Source organism: Perkinsus marinus, assembly GCF_000006405.1.
Source record: "Perkinsus marinus ATCC 50983 genomic scaffold scf_1104296944404, whole genome shotgun sequence".
Classification (NCBI taxonomy): Eukaryota; Perkinsozoa; order Perkinsida; family Perkinsidae; genus Perkinsus; species Perkinsus marinus.
In genome coordinates this window covers 340,646-365,196 of record NW_003211409.1, presented here as the reverse complement: position 1 = coordinate 365,196, position 24,551 = coordinate 340,646, and the positions used below count along the sequence as shown (strand labels likewise).

General features: G+C 46.1%; 8 protein-coding genes across 8 annotated transcripts; 2 read left to right on the top strand and 6 right to left on the bottom strand.

Moving 5' to 3' along the window:
* Positions 1-167: 167 nt before the first annotated feature.
* Positions 168-3,569, top strand: Pmar_PMAR001124 (Be158, putative; the record flags this gene model as incomplete). Its single annotated transcript, XM_002780486.1, has 19 exons — positions 168-242; positions 696-751; positions 796-887; positions 937-1,027; positions 1,075-1,132; positions 1,175-1,279; positions 1,325-1,435; positions 1,480-1,600; positions 1,648-1,736; positions 1,788-1,877; positions 1,922-2,032; positions 2,222-2,289; positions 2,615-2,701; positions 2,745-2,790; positions 2,838-2,912; positions 2,953-3,047; positions 3,099-3,159; positions 3,202-3,307; positions 3,379-3,569. The coding sequence occupies 19 exons, from the start codon at positions 168-170 to the stop codon at positions 3,567-3,569; spliced, it is 1,728 nt and encodes a 575-aa protein (XP_002780532.1).
* Positions 3,570-4,631: 1,062 nt separating this feature from the next.
* Positions 4,632-5,549, bottom strand: Pmar_PMAR001123 (hypothetical protein). Its single transcript, XM_002780485.1, has one exon. It carries the CDS (start codon positions 5,516-5,518, stop codon positions 4,772-4,774), a length of 747 nt encoding a protein of 248 aa, XP_002780531.1. The 5' UTR covers positions 5,519-5,549; the 3' UTR covers positions 4,632-4,771.
* A 1,046-nt stretch (positions 5,550-6,595) lies between these two features.
* On the bottom strand, positions 6,596-7,515 carry Pmar_PMAR001122 (hypothetical protein). Its single transcript, XM_002780484.1, has one exon. The coding sequence runs from the start codon at positions 7,467-7,469 to the stop codon at positions 6,738-6,740; it is 732 nt and encodes a 243-aa protein (XP_002780530.1). The 5' UTR covers positions 7,470-7,515; the 3' UTR covers positions 6,596-6,737.
* A 2,283-nt stretch (positions 7,516-9,798) lies between these two features.
* On the bottom strand, positions 9,799-12,279 carry Pmar_PMAR001121 (Phosphatidylserine synthase, putative; the record flags this gene model as incomplete). The annotated part of the gene is made up of 14 exons (XM_002780483.1): positions 9,799-9,866; positions 9,914-10,001; positions 10,034-10,147; positions 10,202-10,307; positions 10,364-10,440; positions 10,489-10,552; positions 10,601-10,703; positions 10,947-11,056; positions 11,111-11,182; positions 11,540-11,639; positions 11,692-11,817; positions 11,865-11,959; positions 12,007-12,066; positions 12,119-12,279. The coding sequence occupies 14 exons, from the start codon at positions 12,277-12,279 to the stop codon at positions 9,799-9,801; spliced, it is 1,344 nt and encodes a 447-aa protein (XP_002780529.1).
* Positions 12,280-12,295: 16 nt separating this feature from the next.
* Positions 12,296-14,641, bottom strand: Pmar_PMAR001120 (hypothetical protein; the record flags this gene model as incomplete). Its single annotated transcript, XM_002780482.1, has 9 exons — positions 12,296-12,337; positions 12,726-12,857; positions 13,064-13,120; positions 13,341-13,407; positions 13,720-13,800; positions 14,119-14,208; positions 14,256-14,349; positions 14,397-14,500; positions 14,547-14,641. 9 exons carry the CDS (start codon positions 14,639-14,641, stop codon positions 12,296-12,298), a joined length of 762 nt encoding a protein of 253 aa, XP_002780528.1.
* A 1,653-nt stretch (positions 14,642-16,294) lies between these two features.
* On the bottom strand, positions 16,295-16,508 carry Pmar_PMAR001119 (hypothetical protein; the record flags this gene model as incomplete). Its single annotated transcript, XM_002780481.1, has 1 exon — positions 16,295-16,508. A coding segment is annotated over one exon (214 nt), but the record flags the coding sequence as incomplete, so codon positions are not given.
* Positions 16,509-18,089: 1,581 nt separating this feature from the next.
* Positions 18,090-18,727, bottom strand: Pmar_PMAR001118 (hypothetical protein; the record flags this gene model as incomplete). Its single annotated transcript, XM_002780480.1, has 3 exons — positions 18,090-18,172; positions 18,380-18,457; positions 18,580-18,727. The coding sequence occupies 3 exons, from the start codon at positions 18,725-18,727 to the stop codon at positions 18,090-18,092; spliced, it is 309 nt and encodes a 102-aa protein (XP_002780526.1).
* Positions 18,728-20,997: 2,270 nt separating this feature from the next.
* Pmar_PMAR001117 (Protein C14orf29, putative) lies at positions 20,998-23,872 on the top strand (the record flags this gene model as incomplete). The annotated part of the gene is made up of 8 exons (XM_002780479.1): positions 20,998-21,111; positions 21,491-21,605; positions 21,651-21,774; positions 21,829-21,890; positions 22,152-22,237; positions 22,805-22,972; positions 23,016-23,126; positions 23,471-23,872. 8 exons carry the CDS (start codon positions 20,998-21,000, stop codon positions 23,870-23,872), a joined length of 1,182 nt encoding a protein of 393 aa, XP_002780525.1.
* Positions 23,873-24,551: the final 679 nt, after the last annotated feature.

The window sequence follows — 24,551 nt, the reverse complement described above, 5'->3', positions numbered from 1 at the left end:
TCCAGCTGTTCGTGCGTTGTAGTGGTAAAATACAATTGAAAATGCCACGAGTCGAAACCGTCTCACCGGATGACATTCTGGGCGTGCGCTACTTTCACAACATTGCACGAAACTTGCACGAACGATGTCTACTTGTTTTCCTCCTCTTGAACTGCTGATTGAACAGCATGGTGGCCAAGGAGCATAATAGAGCACCCAAAGTCGGCAACTTCACAGCTCTGCCTAAGCTGTCACCGGCTCGGGTAGGTGCCGGGTTAATATTCGATCGAAACTCTTGGCCAAGCACTTACTCTGTTGTCCCCATACGTGGCAACATGCCTTGTCAACTTCAAATACCGTTCAGTAGTAATACTACTATGTGCTAGTCTTACTACTGCTTACTGTAAACTGTTCCTTATTGTCCTCTTGAAGGCAACTGTATGTCAACACCTGCCAAATGGCACTCTAGTTGTAATGTACCTCAGTGATGTATCCCCGCTGGTGTCGCAGCATCTACGTGTCCTTCCCGAATGGCGCAAAATCTTCGAGTGCTTGAAGCCTGGTGTATCATTTCTGTCTCTTTTTTCGTGAGAAAATCAGAACTAGGAAGCCACTAATAGTTTACTTAGAACTAAAGCGGAGGCTAACTTGGTTGTCTTTGGACTATTAGATCGTTATTCTCAGCAAATGCCCGCTTTCATTGTTGTTGTTCTCAGGGCCAACCCCTAGCGCCGGTTACTGCTCGTACTCACAGAGATACCGCTGGCCACAAGTGAGCATACCACACCACGGCCAACTCGTCGTCCTTCTTCGCAGACCGTCTGGGTTTCTCTCGAGTCGGGCCCACTACTCAACGACAACTAACAAAGACCTTCACAGTGTGGTGGACCGTGCCTTAGAGGAGTTCGGTGAGAACTCCCTTGCTTTCTTCTACTATGAGTATTCGTTAATTGTTAGGTTCTGGGAGCACGCCCATTGAAGAAGTTAAGGCTATTCTCGCTGATGTCCGTAGACAATACGATGAAGTACATGCTGAGGCTGAGAGGAAGTTCTCAAGTTACGGTATGAAGCGTCGACTTGATTGTTGATAATCAGGGAACGCGAGCTCGAGCAATTGCGCGATAAAATACGATCCACTGACGACGTCTCACAGGTGGTCGTTGTCAAAAGGCGTGTTGGAGGAGTGCCTTTTCAGGTCGACGTTGACGATGTGTTTCGCATGGAAGCTGGCAGAAAGAAGTTGGAGGATCGACTTGCGGAAGTATACGCTCAAATCGAAGAAGCTAAAATGACAAAAAAAGTGCGAATATTGTGTTGATTTTGAACTTGTTGGACTTGTACATAGGTATACGAACATATGCTGACGAGGATCAACAATGAGTTCCTCCATATGCGCGAACAGATGTTGAAGATGGACAAGCTCCTGAAGCGCAGAAAGGCGGAGTTCAAGGGCAAGGTGGGCTAACAGCTCGTATACGGAATTTAGGAATTGTAATTCAGTCTGCGATGGCTCGTAGAGCCTCTGAGCAACGACAAACTGCATCGAAGGAATACGAAAAAGCTCTTGCGGAGCTGGAGGAGGCGAGGACCGCTAGAGAGAATGCACTAGAGGAAATGATGGGTGGGCATATCCTGTCAGTTCTCCGTGGTGTGGTATAGCGTGTGTAGGTTCGTTACAGTCGGCTGAGGACAGTATCAGGAGGCGAGCCGAGATAGAAAACTGGAGGCGTGGTGTTGCTGTGGAAGCAGCCAATGAAGTACTCTCGTACATGTGAAGGGGGAGCGGAAGATCGTTGATGATCTCTCAGGCCTTCAACGCGACCGCTGGCCGTCTACGTAAGCTGTGGGTTATGGAGAAGCTCACCGGTAACTGTCTACAGAAAGCCATGGTCGAACAGGTTTGGTCGACCCTCCTGCTACTGTAGTACATTAACTATGTCAGGTGCAGAGGTCTCAGGCAACTGAGGATGGGTTCCAGAAGATCCGAGAGGTTACTGGCCTCAACGATGTTATGGATATAGTCCATCGCTTCCTCAACCGTGAGATCGAACAGGTAGTGTTCAGTGCTCACCTTATGGCCAACTTTTTGCATTCACTTTATCTGTTTCCTTCTTTGCTGTAGTATACAACTTATCGCACAATTTTTTGGGGAGTCTTGGAATCTGTGGAAAGCTCATCGGACATGATCTTGCACTTGTGAAGGGACTGCCATCATGGCACTAGAGCGATGCGTCGTTCTCAGGAACAGTTGAGGCAATTCGTCGCGGAGGCCGAAGTAGAACTCGAAGAGGTGAAGGAAGAGAATGCCAGGTAGGTCGATATTCACTGGGTTAGCCATGTTCATGATGAGATCTCTAATTGCTACCGGTATGGGTCACACATAGTGTGATCCTCAAACATAAAATGTATTGGAAAGAGCGGCCAGCGTCTACAGCATTTCCAGGTGAAATTAATTTTCTACCGACAAATTTGATTTTTTACCCATTTGGTTAATGTTTTACCTTTCAAGTTAACATTTTACCCATGGCTTTGATAAAATGCCAAGAAAATTAATATTATACCCGGTTTATTTGAAAGTTTAGGAGTTTAATTTAACCACTCCTAAGTCGGGTAAATCCCTACACTTGAGTTCCAGGCTCTGTAAGGAGGTGGCAGATGCGAACTTGTTTGTTCCTGACTCCCTCGGGAAACAGCTCCCAGATCCGCTCACGAACGAGGAACGGTGAGAGGCCTATACTTGTGAATTATACAGTCAATACGTTTAGGAGTCTGTACATGGAACTAGATGAACGCGAACGGGAACTCGTTGAGGTGGGCGTTGTCTGATTCAACTGCATCACTCATTGAAATACATCCAGGCTACTCAAGCTTACAACACGTCCAGAGAAAGATTGCAAAAGGCCAGGATCGACGCTGAGATCGTCCGCCGTTGGGTAGTAGCTACATGTGAGCATCACCATCATTTCACGATAGGCCGAGAGGACGAACAAATCATTGGGGGCATTCGAGCAGCCGATGGAGCTCTCCCGTCCTCATTGCTATCAGACTTTGGCCAAGTACTTCGACAGGTCGGTGATTTGATGAGTCCCAGTCTCGGGAGTCGTCGTGATCAATCTCAGACTCCCAAAGACTATCCAGGCCTTTTGTGAGCATGTTAAGAAAGAGTACGAAGCAGGACACGTAGGGGGCTTCGACGGACAATTCGGAAGTGCTATTCTGTAGATAAAAGTCAAGAGCCTTACAGAAGCGCAATCGAGAGCGAAAAGGGAGCAAAACAAGCTGCTTGATGATAAGGAGTTTGGCCGTGTGAACTGCCGTGTTCGTCCGGGTAAGCGACGTACCTTGGGAGTATGGATGGGCTCAGTTGGGCCCGAAGCCTGGAAAGTCACCGAGATACAGGTACAGACCCAGAATGCAATGGTCGCAAACGTGAAACCGCTAAAGTTTCGACTGATGATGACGATGTTGAAGATCCTCGCTTTACAGCTGAGAGGGCCGAGCTCAAGGCGAGCAGTACGAGCAAAATCGAGGAGGCGGAAAAGCAGTTAAAAAAGTGTGTATGCTCTGACGACCTTATCTGTTATGGTTAAATGTGGTAGCCCATCGAAGCGGAAGAGTCGGAGGAATATTTGATAGGATGGAAGGCCCCATCGGATCGTCTCTGACACGTCGACATCCCATGTCATGTCTATGAGCCACGGGTCTCGACACGTCTGATTGTTCATGTCGCGTTAGAGTTACTTGGAACGAGTGATATCACCATAATGGGACTGTTGAAATAACGTTTTCGTGACCATCGTTAGTTTCTCTACAGATTCGGGAGGCAAAACGTTCAACATGTTGAGATTGTTACTATATGTGGTCCACTTGGGATAAGGTCTTGCGTGACATCTAGGGACTAGGAGGTTTGTATCCAAGCTTATCGCGAATGACGAGTTGGCTAATACGATAATGACCCCTCCGATTGAAATTCTACGGCAGAGGAACAGTATCAGGCGTCCAACTGCGCCAAGTTGTATTAGAATGGGGAATATCACTCCTCTGCGATGCACTTGCCTGGGTATACCATCAGTATCGTATTCTCTACTGCTTGTCATAATGGTAGCCTGAAAATCGTCCCTCATGGAGAGTAAAAATCCTTGGTACGGGAGTGTGGGAAGGGGAAGAGCACACAGCCTCCGCGCTATTGGCAGCTCGAGAGTAGGTGCTTTTCCATGTCTTACGATGACTCAGATGATGTTGAGCAGCTAAACTCGAGCAGACGGTGCGTCACCATCCGTCATGCCGTTGCTCGCTCACTTCGAGCCCTGGAGTTGGGGCATGCATCCGCTTCTGACACCGCTAGCCGCACTAGCCAACCACGGGTTCCTGTGATAGTGAGGTACGGGAAAAATCTCCAGTGGTTCACAGTCCGTCTGATTTAGTGCCTAACCAAAGTCCCAAACAGTATTGCCGAGCCCGAATTGGAGTCCAAGGTGTACATTTTAATCCCGGCAACCCATAAAAGTATCCCTCAAGCTTTATGCAGGCTGCAGGCAAGAGGAATATGCAGTTGGACTTGAAGATAACGAGTGCTGTAAATTGCAGCACGATTTTGAACTGCCGGTTAAAGTTCATAACTGGGTTACAACTCGATAGTGTCCGATAAGCTTGAAAATGAATGAACATTCGATGTTATACCAGATTAAAAATACTTCTTCAAAATAGCTTATGAGATAGTTTTACGAACCAGTCAAATCTGCAAATGTAGAACACTTACTCCTTCATTGTAAATGCCTGCGGTTGTTGTGACTCATGTACTGAGAATTTGAAACTCTTTATCAATGAAAACGGTGGTGTATCTATCAGGTGGTGAGAACGGCCCCCATATACGCCATTGATACTGACCGAAGAGATCCCAGGTATACATGTCATCCATCTTGGAATTTAGATTGAAAATGAAGGTCATGGTTATGTTCATAACGGGGTTTCCCCATTGTTTTTGGAGTACCACACCGAGATCGACGCCGAAAATCAAATCATTACTGGCCGCGAACACGTTAGACATGAACAAATAAAAAGTACGTTTTCCGAACTGATACAGTTCGACTTGCGCTTGGACTTTGATGTCAGCAGTCCATGTGTCAGTTGAAGGGTCGTACTTCCCTCTACCATCTCCTACAGTAACAGCGCTCATATACCCAGTGTAGACAATGGGCCCAATGTCCAGTCCCATCACCTTGGCGCGGCCTCCACCGGTGATATTAAGGCCGGCCGGCTCAATGAGCGGCCCACCACTAGTGGTGGCCGATTCGATATGGAAATAAACAGACTTGGTGGGATCGTCAATATCGAATATATAGACGGTCATATTCAGCTTGAACACATCTGATTGGTCTATAGTGCCTACAGCACAGAAGGGTTCAGAGGCCGGCTTGTGAGCACCGGTACAACCCGATGGATACGAAATAGGTATAGCTGCCGCGCGCCTCAGCTCAACCGAGCCGTCAATCAGAGAGGCAAATGCACACATCAATACCAGAAGTATCATGATTCTCATCGCAGACTCAGGTACAATGATCACCTTGGAGTGTGAACGATAGTGCAACACAGTGTTGCTAACACTCTGATTGTCCCTTCAGGATCGCTGTTGACCATGCGTGCATGACGTCCTTAGATGTGTTTGCGCCGGAGCGAGCGCTTGCTGGGTGAGGACATGAGTTGTAATCATTGCGGCATTGTCTATACGAATAGATGTATTGGATGTGACGGTTATTCCCTTACAACCTGCCTTTGATAGAATAGAAGACTAGCCAATAGTTCCTCCTCAAGGCTGTGCGCACGATGAGTTGTACACGTGTTATGGCAAGCCAGCGTGCGTAAGAGTTGTTCTCAGCTCATGTATCAGAGAATCCGGTATCAAGGTAGAGTCCATACCATTAGACAGTGTGTACTGTAGGTTTTTCAGAAGCATATCGCTATCAGGTTGAAGTCGTCAGTGTCTGTAAGAATGTTTCCGCCGCTAATGCAAATATAATTGGCAATGAATCGAGTTCGTGAAAGCAGTGCGACTACTGGAGTACTCCAGGAGAAAAACAGTCCAACGGGCACAGACAGACTCAGCGAGTGCAATGTGGCATATCAGAAGGGAGGCGAGCCCGCATGCCAATATTGGCAGCTTGAGAGTAGGTGCTTTTCCGTGTCTTACGATGGCTCAGATGATGTTGAGCAGCTGAACTCGGGCAGATGGTGCGTCACCATCCGTCATGCCGTTGCTCGCTCACTTCGAGCCCTGGAGTTGGGGCATGCATCCGCTTCTGACACCTTTAGCCGCACTAGCCAACCACGGGTTCCTGTGATAGTGAGGTACGGGCAAACTCTCGAGTGGTTCACAGTCCGTCTGATTTAGTGCCTAACCAAAGTCCCAAACAGTATTGCCGAGCCCGAATTGGAGTCAAAGGTGTATATTTTAATCCCGGCAACCCATAAAAGTATCCCTCAAGCTTTATACAGGCTGCAGGCAAGAAGAATATGCAGTTGGACTTGAAGATAACGAGTGCTGTGAATTGCAGCACGATTTTGAACTGCCGGTTAAAGTTCATAACTGGGTTACAACTCGATAATGTCCGATAAGCTTGAAAATGAATGAACTTTCGATGTTCTACAACAAGATTAAAAATACATCTTCAAAACAGCTTATGAGATAGTTCTACAAACCAGTCAAATCGGCAAATGTAGAACCCTTACTCCTTCATTGTAACTGCCAGCGGTTGTTGCGGCTAATGTACTGACAATTTGAAGGTCCTTTTCAACTCGGTGCCGTATATAATAGGTGGCGAGAGCGGTGCCCACATACTAAATTGATACTCAACATAGAGATCCCAAGTATACATGTCACTCATCTTGGAATTCAGATTGAGAGTCACGGTGATGCTCGAGCCAAAAATGGAGTTTCCCCATTTTTCTCCGAGCACCGCACCGAGACCGACGCCGTCGTTCAAGCTATTACGGGCCGTGGCCACCTTAGAAATAAACGCATCAAAAGTACGTTTCCCGAAAGCATACCGTTCGTATTCCGTTTGCACATCGATGCCAGCAGTCCATGTGGAAGTTGAAGGGTCGTACTTCCCTCTACCATCTCCTACTGTAACAGCGCTTATAGACCCCGCGAAGACAATGGGCCCAATGTCCACTCCATACACCTTGGCGCGGCCTCCACCGGTGATATTGAGGCCGGCCGGCTCACCACCATTGGTGGCCGATTCGATATGGAAATATACAGACTTGGTGGGATCGTCAATATCGAAGATATAGACAGTCATATTCAGCTTGAACACATCTGATTGGTCTATAGTGCCTACAGCACAGAAGCCTTCAGAGGCCGGCTGGTGAGCACCGGTACAACCCGATGGATATGAAACAGGTGAAGCTGCCGCGCGCCTCAGCTTAACCGAGCCGTCAACCAGAGAGGCAAATCCACACATCAATACCAGAAGTATCATGATTCTCATCGCAGACTCAGGTACAATGATCACGTTGGAGTGTGAACGATAGTGCAACACAGCGTTGCTAACACTCTGATTGTTCCTTCAGGATCGCTGTTGACCATGCGTACATGACGTCCTTAGATGTGTATGCGCCGCAGCGAGCGCTTGCTGGGGTGAGGACATGAGTTGTAATCATCGCGGCATTGTCTATACGAATAGATGTATTGGATGTGACGGTTATTCCCTTACAACCTGCCTTTGGTAGGATAGAAGACTAGCCAATAGTTCCTCCTCAAGGCTGTGCGCACGATGAGTTGTACACGTGTTATGGCAAGCCAGCGTGCGTAAGAGTTGTCCTCAGCTCATGTATCAGAGAATCCGGTATTAAGGTAGAGTCCATACCATTAGACAGTATGTACTGTAGGTTTATCAGAAGCATATCGCTATCAGGTTGAAGTCGTCAGTGTCTATAAGAATGTTTCCGACGCTAATGCAAATATAATTGGCAATGAATCGAGTTCGTGAAAGCAGTGCGACTACTGGAGTACTCCAGGAGAAAGACAGTCCAACGAGCACAGACAGACTCAGCGAGTGCAATATGGCATATAAGAAGGGAGGCAAGAGACTCTTGCCAAGAGTGAGGCGAGCCCGCATGCCATTGGCATGTTATGGTATGATGCCAATACCCGTAACGCCAAATCTTGCTGATCTTGAACCAACCCGGGCAGATTACATATTTGAGGCAGACCTGCTGCCAGAAAAGTAAGAGAATCGTCCCCTTGCCGGAAGTTTCAATCGCTCATCAGTGATCAGTTCACATACGGTATATCCCATCAGACACACTCTTCCGAACCTTGTTGGTGGAGCTCACAAAATTACATAGAACAGAGGATTCCAATGACAAGTACTCGCTGTTCGCGAACCGCAGATCCATCCCCCGACGGAGATTTTAGTGAGGGCGATGGAGGAGGTTTCCCCGAGCCATCCGACTTGGACAAGAACCGCAATATGTGTCTAATTGGCCTCATCAATCTTGACAATCTCGAACAACTCGGCCGGTATGCGGATCCTGATCAGCGCGTGATCCTGAGAAAAAATCACGAAATGAGATCAATATGATGATTCTATGGCATGAACCGGATACCAGCAGAATTGAGATCATGATGCAGGATCGTAGAGCATTCTCGTGATAAGTGGATCACAGCACCCATGACCCTGTTAGTTTAAGAACGCGATTGTAGGTCACGGATCAGCAGAGAAGTTGATACATCATGATCCATGAGTGATCCGACCACTTACCAACTAGTGAGACGCGCGCAGGAGCCAACAAAAAGCAGTACCCAAGAATCGATCTCGGTTGACCCGGACAAGAGCCAGCCGCTCATCCGATTCGCCAATTTCCCTCATACTACAATTTTGCAATAACCAAGTCGAGCTACAAGACGCGTCTCTAGCGAGTAAAATATACTCAGCTTGAAGCCCGAGTATAAGCCCGAGTATGATTCACTACTATCAAAGAAAGATACTGCCCATTACATTATTCCATCGATTATATCATCCTACCCGTCATCCAAGACGATCTTCATAACCGTTGATTCCCCAATAAGACCGTCATAGGCGTTCAGTTCAGCCACAGTGCGATTCGCACTGTGCGAACCTTAGCCGAGCAAATTTTACCGCGCGCCACGAAATTGTCATGCAAGTACTCAGGTTGCTGAGGACAATGCAGTGCTCGGAGAAAGCCCCTTGTAGAGCGAGGACACCGACACGTACCTTAGGGCATCACAAATCCTCACGAAAAATGTTCCGTCAGTAGATGCTGATACATTCTCACAATGATCAGCAATTTCATTAAAATTTGGGGTAATGTATTACAGACTGACGGCAAAATTTGATAAAAAGGACATTTTTTCATGAAAAAATTGGAAAATTCTTGAAAATTCTCGCAAAATATCAAATTGACCTGAAGATGCTGCATATGCATCGTTAAAAACAATCATTGTTTCCCGCAAGTCAATAGCCCAACGACAATCTGCTCGATCCTTTCCCTCCTAGAGAGTGTTACTACATTGCTCCTGTCTCCGCTTCCTTTCGCTGTTCTCCCCGTTACAATAGCAGGGTTAGAAGGTCACATGCTGGGAACAGACATGAGCATGAACAAGCAGAAACGCAAGACAAAACAACTAAGCCATTTCCCCCCAACACTACTGCAAACGCAAACATGATCCTTCAACCACATCGTCTACTCTTGCAGTATTTGGGAAACAATAGAAACATCAGTGGAGCCACGGCCGAGCTCCTATCAACAATCTATCCTTATTGTGACTTCTTATTTGCGTTCACTTGACTGGGTCTACCACGCCTCAAGAGCATCGAGACGCTGAATAGGATGTACAGCACTATGAAGAGGCACCAGCCAACCTGAAAACGACAAAGCAGGGAATGTAGTAAACTCAATCAACAACTACTCACCATATTCTCCTTAGGGATAGGTGGAAGCTCAGGAAGCGTCTTGAAGATGAGAACATCCTCACTCACGATTGTCAAGCAAAAGACCTGCAGAACGGAGCCTTTAAATTCAATAATACGTGAGTGCATACCAGACACTGCGTGCCGAGCCTTGTGACTTTGGGGTCCAACATGTACATATAGTATTGGCGCACAGTGGGAATAGCTGCTAGTATCATGAGCCCAAGGCGACCCTATAAAAATGACCACTATCACTACGACAGAGGAAACGGTGTAGTGCATATTACCAGCACGAACGGGTGCTCAGTGGGAATGTACAAGTTGAGTTTCAACATAAACAGATTTAGGTCGACCAGCATGCAAACGAGCATCATCAGTTGCATGCCAAAGTATCTTGCAAGGAAATGCTCGTCGAGAATAATAGAAGCTGTGAAAGTTGCATAAAATACCTCTTCACAGTGAGCATGTCTTCCCACTCAACGTGCATCCACGACTCGGGTGTAAACTGCATCACGGAACGCTTCAGCTGAAATTGACAAGTACAGTAGCTTTTCTCCATCAACTCTGACAGTACCTTCGCACTCAATGTTGGAGCATCGAAAATGCTAGACCAATGGTACTCCTTAAACTCAAGGTAACTGGGGAAAAATGCGCCTACCAGGGATCGAACCAGCGACCTGCCCTACTTGCAAAGATACAACCCGATCTCAATACCGATACCGTTGCATAGGAGAACGTCCATGATCCATGAATCCCACCAACACTCCGCGAAGTTGGGAACAGCAAATACTAAACAATGAAAAAATGCGTATCATCAAAATTGACGTACATCGAAAACAAGCAACAATAACACTAAATTATTCATCGCACTCACTTAATAAATTGCCTGTGAACATTCTCGTTACGCGAAGTTTTATGTGCATCAACTTTCACTGATATACATATACTCAGTTTGACCAATACCATGCTGGAGATTCCACAAGGCGAGCACGAACAAATTCTTACGAGAAAGTGCGACGAGCGTTTCCTTACCCAAAGATTTCTCCACGAATTCCCAGCCGATGGAAAAGAACCAACAGAACATTCTGTTGCGGAAGAGCAAGCCCTTGGCGATCCATCCGAAAAAGTGACCAAATACGAATCTGAAAACCGGCGGAGCGATGCAGTAACGACAACTACTGTACACTATTCCTTACATATCCATCTTCGACATAACATTACCCCAAGTCAAATCGCAGTCCTCCGCATAGAAGGGCAAAGGGTGCCACCTGTGATAGGAAAAAATGCACATGGTCCACTACATGTGTCGGTGACAGAATGGAAATTTTGGGAAATTCTTGTTAGTTTCTGAGTACTTCTACCCGAATTCGCTTATAAGCTCCCATGATGACCGACGGAACTTCTGAGATCAGCTGAGGAAAGCCAAGATATATTCCAACACGGGACGAGAGCACTGTGGGAAAATACACACATGATCAACTACATGCGTTGGTGACAATATGGAGATTTTGATGGAATTTCGCGAAGTTCTCAGTGACTTCTATATATGATTATAATTTATGAAACTCCCAAGGTCAGCTGAAGGAAGCAAACATATATTCCTCCAAAACTGACCGAATGCTTACTCTCCCATTGAGGGATCTAAGCCATGCAGTAGATTTCTGAGTTGCTCAGGAGTTAGGAATAGCGCCCACACTACTGCTAGCAAGTACAGGAAGTTGAGACCTGCGCCAGGACAGTACCGTATCAGCATAAACTTTCTGCGATTTTGTATTACCAAAGACGATTTTCCACACTGCAGGATGGGGTCGGACAAATGGACCACTGGGGAATGCGAACAGCCCGACCACCAAATACAACGCTACTACATAGGGAAGGCCACGAACTAGGTTTTGTGATAGGTCTAACAAGCATAGGAATCCAACAAAATTGTCTTGATAGTGACTTTACCGTTTGTCTCAGCATCTCCGCCGTGCTTTATCGTGTAGTAATATATCATCACCATTGCTGCGCCCAATACGAACAGACTATGTGATTCGTAGAACCTTACAAGAAACCGTTTGCTATTATCCTAAGAAACTGGCCAAGCTACCAAGGGACTGTAATATCAGGTACAGGTCGATGCTCCAAGTTAGCAATAGCGTCTTCGTACCTGGCACAGTACACACCTTATCGGAAACCATAGCTTCGCTCCGCCTTTTTACTCTTGATTATATATCCTATCTTTCCGACTAGCATTAGTGGGCGAGCCTATACTTCCGACTCGCGGACGGCACTGCGACTCCTCTTCCACCATCTTCATGGGGCCCATCGGAGGTGCTCCTCGGCCGTGAAGTGGCTTTGACGTTGACGATGATGACTTCATAGCAAGTTGAGTCAAACTACTGAGAAAAGCGGATCAGACACGCATACTCCAAGTGTGCCTGCAAAAGTCGACGCCTATAAAAATTCTTATGAAATTTCATACAATTCCTTTGTGATTTCTCTACGTGTATTTTCATAATCTACCAGGGAAACTCCTTTCCTCAAGTGAAGCAAGCAAGCATATATCCCAACACACATCCTCGCACTTTCCCAGACGCAACAACAACATCTATTCAGCTAAGGAAAGCTCATGCAAGTAGTACACACCATGTTCTCCGTCCAGTTCTCTCTAATAACACCTGCCAATGTCGGGAATGCCTATAATATTTCGCTACGTCCCTGAATATTAGAGTAACCCTTGACCTCCAGAACAACTAGTAGAATTTATACCATAAATTCAACCTACCACAAATCCATATAAAACGATCACAGAACAGACTTCATCACCTCTACACTGTTTTCAATGACCTTCTGTAGCCTCTCCACATCCGTTCCCTTTATCGTTGCAGTACACTGAGTCACTGCAACGATCCTCTTCTTACGAAGAGTGGCTGCTCTCATATTCTCAAAGTTGTTAATCTAGTAAGAGAGGACGCAAAATCTGACCCGCAGCGATTCAACACAAACTGTCCCCATTGACACAGTTTTCTCACGAGAAAATCAGCATATTGCGAATCTGCCATACCACTCCAACCAGAAGACCATGGACTTGATTGCATCACACTCAAAGACCCATGAACCACTTCCACACACCAAAGTGTCCCAATTACACTGCCATGCCTCACCTGATATAGCTTGCGTCGCCTCTTCTTATCCAGATTGCCCAAAGGCCGACACGATATCTGCCGATCAAACTACTCAACACCCCTCCTATCTGCAGTTCGCCGTGAGTTCATTGAGGCACGGTATACGTCCTGACTACGTCCTCATCTGAAACAACACAACTAAAGTCAACAACTCTACGAGCCACCGACTGTCACGTTCATTGACTTACCTGCTGAGGGTATCATCCATACAAATTTTCTATCATCACCATTGCTACGTTACATCCTCTTACCTCACCTTACTCTTCCCACGCTGCCCAGGGCAGAAGAAAAAGATACGGCCGAGAAAAATCAGCCAGATTGACCTAAACCGTCACCTGCAACACAAAGCAATGCTCATTACTCACAAATCCCACCGCGGCTATCCTCAAGCAGCTAACTATCGATAGCCTCTATACTATCCATAACCTATTCTACTAAGGAACTACTGATCAAATACCCTCAAGACAGTGTCTCATCGTACGACGCTATATGAAAGATACAACAGCGTTTCCCCACCGGAACAAGCGCAAAGCTGTGATCTGCTTTAGAATCGCCCTCACACTCTTTACCGACCAGCAATGCATCAATGAGTTGATGATAATCCCATAATAATAGTAATACAGTTATAGCCTTACGAGAGCAAGCCTTCGCAGCTAGAAACAGACAATTGTCGATGCACATCTAGAGTCCCGTATGGACTCTCTTGCAGTTTGACGCTACCAATACAACCTAACTCGTATTGCGACCAATTACCCACAATTCGGCATTCAAAATCATGATTATCATAACTCTGCAATTACCTTATCACAGCTCGTATCAGTGAATTTCAAACGAGAGCTTTTCGGTCCTTATATACCAGCTAACTCCAAACTCAACACATAGGGAGCTTAAGCAAAATTGATGATATCTTTTTTTACCAGACGACGAAAGGCGCTATCATGTCGACAATCACTGTGGCAAGGACTAGCAGTAAATGCCTATCCCCAACCTGTACTGCTGAAGGCTCAATGGTAACAACATGATAATAACTCTACTTCTGACCGGACAAAGCCCCACTGGGCCAGTCCATGCCACTCGCAGGGACCTTGTCCATTCCCAGGGCTTCCTTACGTGCTTGCAATTTCCTACAAATGCAGAGAGTCGCGAACAAACACGAGATACCTAATCTGACCTGTTGGTGTGCTCCCAGTGGAAGCCAGCCTTTTGATAAGCATAGCGCCTCTCCCACCAAATGTAATTGGGAATGAACCAGAAGCCCGTCCAAACTAAAATGAAATTGTGAATTCGAATACTCGGCTGAACTGCAGCTTACATACAAACCACATGATATTAGTGTAGCACCATTTCTCAGTGAACACCATCTTTGGGAAATGCCAGAGGCACGTGAAATAGCTGTAACTCTTATCACGGCCGTACCTGTTCATAATGGTCATCATCATCAGCATCTCGACATCATACTTACCTCTGCTGATTATGCGGCAGAACCACGTACTCGGGGAGTTCACGACCGTGGGCTCCACCGAGACGTACTGCAGCACGAGCAGCCACCCGAAGCATTATACAACAACAGAGAGCTCGATCTGACCAGGCGAAATGCGTTAATGCAAGTCGCGCGCGCCCGAGTGATCGATTATAATTCACTCGTACACGAATACTTCAAGTGCAGAAACTCGACTTCATGGAAACGTGAACAGTTTTGCTATACCTAAAAACAATAGATATCTCTCTGCGCACAGCGAAGATTTAAAGATACGCTTCTCGCCTGCTTGAAGAACAAGTCCCTGCACAGCATAGAAAGATGGCGATGGCAACACTATTACTGACCACATCCATGTGGGACTGAAATACTATATTGCATCTATTATCAACAAGTCACCATCGACTGGGATTAGGTTATCCTGAAGCTCTCGCTTGCAGGTTTGAGATGGTGCTCACTGAATAGTCTACCACACCATGACAACACCGATGCTACCGGTGCTACTGCGAGCACAGTCAGCGACCAGCATCAGAAGGGACAAAACATGGGATGAGGCGGGTTATTGGTCCAGGTTTAGTACGCCTGGGCCTGTACATAATATAATCGGAAACTGCACTGCAAACACTTAAAACCGCCAAACCCCTGATGATAATAATAATAAGATCAAATACTAGTCAAACCACTTAGTCGATAACCTCTCTATGGAGGATGATAGTTCTTATACGATCACAGGTACACAGCAAAGCACTTGAAACTGGTGGATGCCCAATACCAGCACGACATGTCTTCATAGCAACTACCACATATCTGTGGCTTAACGTGCAGAGCTACTGCTACTGCTGCTAGTAGTAGTACTGCCCTCAGCAGTGCTAGTATGACGACAGCGGCGACCTTCATTCATCGACATGGCGAACCATGAGTCCCCATCATGAGGCCTACTAAAATAACATCATTCCAAATGCAATCCAACATCAGTTCACATCTTTCTTCGCCAGCCGTCGTGATAGTCCGGACGATGCTCCAGCGGTGGGCAGCCGATCGGGCTGCATAACACATCACAGTCTTCATGGTCGCCCAGGAGTGCCGCCACCTGCCAATGGCATAGCGCATACCACTCCTCCCTGAACTCACCTCGCTTGGCAACAAGCCGCTGCCTACCCCAACAACATGCCTATCACCAGTGTCTGATGGCGGACTCGGTGTTCTAAACCCACACAATATAGCCCTTTCATGTCTCCAGCCCTACTAGTACTCTGAACAAGGCCTGAACTCGGGCGCGTTGGCATTAAGCCCGTTCACAAAGTTATTGTCAACATTAACCTTCCCCCCTCTACTCTCGATAGTTGCCACCCGAGATAGCCCCGGATTGGTCTGTACGAAGTAGGTCGCGCGATGTTTCATCTTCTGCCATTTGTTGCGCTTCTTATACGATTGCCAAATTGCATTTCCACTGCGGCCTACTTCTCGAATTCGCGAAATTGATACCTGAATCACTCTCCAACTAGCCTACCAAAAAATGCATTGTACTACTTCATGGAAATTATTCCGAATCGTTGAGGAGCACGCCGGTTTAACATGCGCTAATATTCCCTCCCCCAGGAAGGCCGTCGGCATAGCCACTTCCACTTCAACTTGGACATAGTAGGCGCCGTCTTTAAAATCATATACTATCTTCACCAACTCGCTTGCGCGTGCGTGCATAGGCATTTTACACCACCCGACAGTTTCCCCACCATTGGGCTTCACATCAGCACCGTACGCCACCGGTCCTCGCTGGTCGTTCGCATGGCAAGCACCAGTTATGCGCTTCAACAGCGCCTCTATGGGTACAATCACAGTGCCCTGAGCCGACGTCTTAGCTGTTTCATGAGAAGGGGAGATGTGTCTAGCAGATGGCTCCACCCCGAAGAAAGGTTGACGGCCAAAAGCGACCGCAGAGGACAACATTGTGACAGGTCTCAGGGACAAGACAGGCTAAAAAATACGACGGCAACACTCCATAAGAATGGCAGCTACAGGGTGGTGCAAAAAAGGACCCACTCCTCTTAATTCTGCAGCAAGTGACAGTTTGTGAACAAAGAGAATACCATTTGAGAGTCCTTATCGAGCTCTCTCCAACGCTGTAAGAACGGCTCTGATATTCGTATTATGCGCTGAGGTATCGCCTAACGCAAAACCGGCTACGTAGGGAAAAACCGCAGTTTCGACTTTCAAAGGATACCTTCTGTATTCACTCGCCGCGAAATTGAAAGGGAAGAGCTAATTCCTCCTAGTATCCCGTTGTGTAGAAGTATAGTGGTTTGGGTGGTTGCCATGAGAAAAACCATAATCCACACTATTTGCCGCGACTAAACACACCTGAGATTGACACTCTGGTGCTGTCGGTTTTGAAAACCGTGCCATCGGGGAATTCCCGATGGCACCTTTTACATCATCGTCGCAGATGTGAGTCATAGTTAGAGCATTGGTCTAAACCAAACCTATCATGACATAAGTGATGAAGCTATAAAGGCCCCTATACCTCTAGAGGGTGCAGGTGGGCGGGAGAATCCTCGTACGTATCTCACCAGATACTGACTTCCAGCAACTGGGCCTCTCCGAGTGAGAAGTTCTAGCGTCCCGGCAAACGCTCGACTAATCTAGCGCTCTTTGCGACATCCAACTGTCTCCCCCCTCTACACAAACGGTCTCAGTCGTCATTGACCTTGCTCCATAAATGGACCTCCATCGCCATTTTTGCTCCACCCTGTAATATTAATACAAGTAAACCCAAAACACTCGACTGCAGATCAGAGACGATGAAGAGATTAAAGACAATTGACCGACTTATGCAGCATCTTGGAGAAATGTTCGAATACTTGACGATGTGTGATGAGCTCATCTACAGTGCTATAGGCACCCGTAACATTCACCTTGAACGGCTCAAAGCCAGAGAACCTCTCTACAAGTAAAAGCCCATGTGGGATTACATTCCGAATGAATAACAGGCTCCTCACAGAAAGGTGATATAGGAAGTGTCAGCACTGGTCACTACTACTACCAACAACTTGGCCGAGTTTACTAGACTCGGACATGTGCGTCAATGACGGTATGCGATTAAATGGTACATACAATAAGTAAATAACAGAATACGATAAGTTGTCACTGCATGAGGCAGTGGACACCACATAGGGTTGATAGTAAAGTGGAAGCGATCCTCTCAAAGGCGCCACTCCGCTCTAAGTCGCTGTGGACCAAGTTAGTGAGATGATAATGATAATTATACAAAGTTAGTCTACATGAAAACGTGCACTACTCGACGTGACTGGAGACGATACATAGCCAGAGTCGATTCCCACACTGGTTGATCCGCCCGATTCCTTCCGCACCCTGACACAGTTCACCAATCATCACCACACACGAATCTCCTCTTACGCAGTGCCCGTGGGAGCTTCCAGCAAACGTGCTGTTGTTGTGGTCCTCCAAGAGTCAAATCTATCCTCCGGCATGTCCAAGGGAATTTGCAGCGGGCTCGACGTGAACACACCGCTATAACAACTCCCAGTTGTCGAGACACTCCCAAAGTCCACCCCTACAGTAGAGTTGTTGCCCTCCAGCCAGCGAAACGGTCCCTGCAAGCAACCAGTGTTAAAAAATGTACACATGCACAATACGAAAATTCTGAGGAAATTTAGGCGATTCTCGTTGATTTCCGAACACCTCTCTCAGAATTCATATGTAATTAGTGAGTAAACTCCTTAACTCAGCTGAGGAAATCAAACACATATTACAACACTGCGAACAACCACAAAGCCACGAATAAGTAAAATATCAATCACCTACCTCAGCCGCCTGAGGCGGGAGGCTCATTTCCTCCATCTGTCTACTCTCCCAACCATTCATCGGAACATACCCAACTGTAGGGGACGACACGTGACATGTTCTAAAAGCAATATGTGAAGGGAAATCATACAGCAGTTATCTACTTACTCAGATTCTGGCTTAAACTCGGGAGCGTCTGCATTGAGACTTACCCTACCACGTAAAAAGTCGGAGTCTGGCGCGAACATGCTCTTGCTAGGAAGGACGTAACGAACGTGATGCTTTTTCCTGTGCCACTTGTTGCTAGCCTTATACCCTTGCCAAGCCGTAGAGCTGTCGTGACCAAGCTGCCTTATATAAGACATTGGGACCTTCACAGAATTTCATACACCCTCAAATTCAGAGCTAACTTACATCTGAGAAATTCTCACGACGAGTACTGCGTTGATCGCCCACATGGGAAGCGTCTGCCACAGGCCTAACATGGTCTAGAATATGACGACTGACTTCACCGGTGGGTAAGTCGATATCGACATTCAGCTCCACTTCATAGCTTGCGGACACTGAGTTGTATTTAACGTGGAGGAGGCTGCTTGCACGTGCCTTGATCGGCATCCGTGTTGTGCTTATAGTGGCCTTTGGACTAGCCTCGTAGCCTTTGGACCGCTCAGCTGAGACGTAGATGATCCTCCTGTCATCATCTCTACTCTCAGCAGAAGTGAGTTGTTGCAATAGGTCCTCGACTGGTATGGAAATCCTTGCATGAACTGAGGTAGTTCCAGAAACAGGATCGTCCGTATTGGATTCGGAGGACATGCATTCCCGAGCTATTGACTCGCTGTCGTAGACGCTAGACATAGAGGTAAGAAGAGATGCTCCTACGAATCTGCTTTTCTCGAAACCGCATTTTGTGAGTAAATCGCAAGAGTCGAAAAATTTGAATATTGATTTTTTTATGATTTTGGTCCTGGAATACTTGACAATGTAGGAATTTTACAAAGCCCGCATTCACGAGTGAGAAAAACACTGACAAATTTCATAATCAGTTCACTTCAGATACTTACTGATAGTTTGCCCCGGCAGGACCCTTGCCGCCGCAAGGGCATGAGAAGCCTTGAGGAAATCCAAGATAGTCCAAGTGTTGCAAGATTGCCCTCGGCGGAATCCGAAACTGGCAACTGCTTCTAGAACTGGTTTTGATGGAAACACGTTTAAAGAATGTGTTCTAGAACCAATTTCAGAACTAATTTTAGAACTGATTGGGAAAAATTTCAAAACCCATCCCAATGAACACAGCTCTGAAAACCGGCTTGTAAAACTGTAGTTGTGCAGAGTGGACAACTATGAAACCTTGTGGGGTGTTCAATGGATCCCTCCCAAGATCGAGTTTTACATGTGATATCTAATCCTGGCTGGGCTCTTGAAGGTCTATTGAACACGCTATAGCTGAACTCGAAAATAGTTGATGTTTTATGAGTATGATTGTAAATAGAATCTCTAGCTTCCATTAACCATTGCCTTGAGTTCCCAAATGGTTAACAAAAATCCAGTTTCAGAACTGGTCTACGCTTTAACTCTTGAACTACCCGTCACACTGTGGCCGTTGATTGGAACCGTTCTCAACGTCTTCCTGGGGGGGGGCGTATGTGGATACTGATTTTGGAGGCGATTCAGAGTTTTTAATCTCGTGTAAAAAACTCAGTCAAGTGCTGGTCTCCTTGTGCTGAGTACGTCGACCTTATATAAAAGCCAACTCGCCATCAGCTGTGGCAGGCCGCGAGAGAGAGACTCTCGTATAAAAATCTGACAGTGAATAACACGACTTCATTTACTCCATGTTCATTGACTCAATTGTGGGTCAATTCAGAATCGGTTTTAGCATCGTATAATAAGCGATTCTGGAAATGATTCTGAGTTTCGAAATTGGTATATTGAACGACCACCTGATGATTGAGAATATTATTGGAGTTTCACCCTAGTGATATGAAAACACTAGTGAAAAATATATCTCACAACTACTGCATAGCGCGAATATCGAGGATTTCACCGAGTATTACGCCACTTCACATAAAACAGGTTGTGAACCTTCATTAAACTCAACTGCTGCAAGGCTCCGACCGTCTTTTTCTGCGTCTTCGTCCTCACAGTAGACAGACTACAGTTACCTTGTGAGGGTAGGGTACTTCAACAGAGCAAAGCTAACGTCACTATTTATATACTTCACTCCGTACTCAATCTTGTGTCATAGGAAACTTCGCATTTGTACTTCTATTTACCTTCTCGTTGGGCACTTCGTCACTTTTCGAAAAAGACAAACACAATCCTGTATATTCCCAACGTAGAGGAAACACTCTGTCAACAGAAACACGAAATGAAGAATATTTGAGGTTATTGAATAACATATAATATTTTTCCCCGAGCAGCCCTCCTTTCCACCAGGCAGATAGCCAGTATAGGAGTATGGCCGCGAACTCAGCAGCTAATCCGAAATTAGCGGCTAAGCCCAGGTATATGCTCTGAAGCAAATTCACAGGGATGTGGTATATGTAAAGACTCGGCATTCTCGTGTAATGACTCAGAATAACATATAATAACATATTTCATAAGCATAGTTGTTTTACGCCTGTGAGTTTGAATGGGGATCTCCGACCAGTACGCCGAGCTATGGAAAGCCATCATACGGCCTCCCAGGGACCAGTACGAGCCCAAGGACCTCGGCCCTAAGCGGTTTCGAATCGCAGGGCAAGTGGTAGTAACGGGAACAAGGAATCATCCAGGAACCTATAATGTTCCCGGGAGGAGAACTCATTTTGAATTTTCCACGAATGGCTAGGAACACATTCTTCAATCAGTTTCCCATGTAAATGTCATCATCACGTTAGGGACATTTTTCTCATTGTTATCAAACCCTGAGGGACGTTATTTTTCGAGGCTAAATGGTTTCGTGGAGCTGTAGTATGTATATCTACTCTGGAGTGTTGGAGGAATATATGTCCGCTTTCCTCAACGGAGCTCAGAAGTTTCCTTAATAATTACATACGAATTCGGAAAACAAAAAAACTCCCAAAATTTTCTCAATTTTTTTTCATTCTCACCGACGTTCCACATTACTATGCAGTTCTCATTAGATTCACCGGACAGATTTAGTGCTGGAAAATTCCTATGGGAAACACTTACAATGCAGTTGGTTTGAACCCGAACGCAGGCCAGCCAAAGAGCTCCCATGTGTCATCTATCTACACGGTACTTCCACGTGCTCTCAGCTCAACTACATGAGAATTGCCTTAGGTAACTGCAGCTCGCGTATTGAGGGAATCGCTACACTGCCGGTCCTCCTACCATTCGGGATCACATTATTCGCGTTTGATTTCGCCGGCTCAGGGAGGTCCGATGGCGAATACGTCAGTCTGGGGTGAATAATAATAATTTTCTTCGTGGTATATTATCGAATAAATTCTGTACCTAGGTACTTTGAAAAGGACGATCTAGCCTGCGTGGTGGAGCATCTCAGGGCCACGGGAACTGTTAGTGAGTCTTCTACTGGGTGCTAAGAGAGCCGGGCCCATGCCTCGAAATTCCTGAGCGCATGTGAATAGCAGACTATCGAGAAGTGCGATCTGCCAGCACTTTTTCCATATCGTCAGAACTTGTCGAATATGAAGAGTATAGAATTGATGCAACTACCGTTAGAGAGAGCTTCGAAATGGTGCCTGAGAATTTTCGAGGAGCGGGCCCGGCTTCTTGAACATCCTGTACGTTCATGAAAATGTGAGAAATCTGATGTTTCAGGCACTATCGGGCTGTGGGGTCGTAGTATGGGTGCAGTGACTGCACTACTACACGGTGATAGAGACCCTAGCATTGCAGGCATGGTGGTAATGATACTCTTTCACTCAGGGGGGGGGGGAATTCACCATGAAAAATGTCTTGAAATTTGGAGACTCTTGTTGTTCGTGGAGCTGTAGTGTGTATATCTACTGTAGAGTTTTGGAGGAATATATGTCCGCTTTCCTCAACGGAGCTCAGAAGTTTCCTCAATAATTACATACGAATTCGGGTAGAAGTGTAGAGAAACAAAAAGAATTGAGATTGTTGTTGTATGAAAATATAACTACCAATTATCTCACTTAATTCTCATTATGAGAAAATACATATCGATCACACAGTTCGATAGCATTATGCCACGTACGCTACGCTATCCTGACAGGGTCAGTCGATGCTAGTGTACATCGTATTTGATACCTCCGTGATGCACTGCTGAAAGTGTGTAGAACCATAGTAGTAGTTTTCGAACTGTGATTTTAGGGAGTTTTCACGCGCCATAAAATTTCGACATCTTTTTTCGCCAAGTTTTGTTTCAGCATAGCACTCTCGGTCGAGCGTATTTGCCGTATGGAAAATTAATTTTCTTTGTTCAGTTTTCACATGTTGATTTTCCTCAGCTCGATTCGCCTTTCCAAGACCTGCGTATTGTAGCTGAAGAATTGGTGATTCAATTTGGTGGTTTTCGAGTACCGAAATTCATTGTAAACATTGCTATGAGCATGATACGCAATTCAATCAGAAGTAGAGCCAACTTTGATATCAACGACCTAGTACCTATCAAACATGTAACAACAATCCGCGCTTCGCTCCGCTGTCATTTTACCGTAGGTCGATCGGACTTTTATACCCGCCCTTTTCGCAGCTGCCGAAGACGACACGTTTATTAAACCGCACCACGCTCGAGCACTCTATGAAGCTTATGCAGGGGACAAGAATTTGGTAACTATGTGAGCGAGTGAATGAATATGAGTGTAGTTTTGTAGGTCACAGTTGAGGGAGATCACAATTCTGTGCGACCCAAATTCTTCACAGATTCTGTCGCGATATTTTTCTTCAACACTTTACAGTGTTCAGAACTTGTTGGGAGTTGGCGTAATTGTGTATAGTTCCCAACGACTCGAGATTCAACGCTCGTGTGTTCAGAGCCTCTACCATCAGTAACCCCACATATTCTAGAGCGCTCGCATTCACTACCGAATCCGATGCCTCGACGGCCTCGAGCATCGAGTAGTGAGGTAACTTCTACTCGTAGTACTAAGTCAACAACATCTGTGTATGTCTAGGACAGTCGGAGTGGTGACCGTCAGCCGCTCGGTCTGGACATGGTACGGCCAATCCAGGAGCCCCTCGATCATTATAGTGGGATATTCTCGACGTCCACGTGTGAGGTATGCGTAGGTTTACCCCAAATCAAGGATGAGGAGGAGATGATGATGCAACAAGCAATAGCGTTGAGTCTCCAACCGGACGAGCCCGCGGCCCCTAGTGCTCGGCAAGACTCCTCCATCAGTTTCCTAGCTCAAGAGACTGATCTCCTGCATCTCGATGACTCCGAAGATTCCGCTTCTACTACCCGAGTAGAGCGGGTAGTGAATAAAGCTGGCGAGAGTGATGCGGATGGGGTTCATTCTGGCACTGAGGTGGTCGAGGTCGATTCTGGTGAGAAGTCCCCGCAGAAAAAATGATTACTGCTATGTCTCTTATTGTGAATATTTTGTACTTTGTGTATTATCGTATTATATGACTTGATTTTCCTGTGGATCGTTGTTCTGCGTTAGAGTCATTCCCTGAGACTCCATTGAGAGTAATAAGTCATTTTCACTACACGAACGCCATGAATGTCTACAATGTGTCGCTGCCCTGTGCAAAATACAATCATTAACGGTAGTTGCTTAGCTTTGTCTCATACAGAGTAGTGCAGAAAGAAGTTCACGTCTTGTAAATGTGCGGTGCAAGAGAGTTGATGAACAAAATAAGTACCTGTACGTGATTATAACTTTTCTCTAAGTAGCTGATTTTGCATTTGGCGATATTTCGCATAGTTCGAATATCAGAATCAGTCTTATAGCATTGTGTTATGCCTGTCGGGAGAGTTACAAGATATGGGACTCAACCGCGAGGAAGGTATCTCAAGGGCATAGATAGATGTTGGAAGCGGAGCGAAGTGTTTCACGATGTGCATCACGCCGCGAAATAACAAGTGTTAAGCCTAGTTTTGATCCACCACCATGTACTGCTATCAACACATTTCTATATACCGACCGTATTCTTATCTATCGCATTCTACTCTAGTCGTTGAGCATAACAGTGCACTTTGAGGTGATCTGAGAACCACTACACCGAGTCTCGAAAACAAGACAGCGA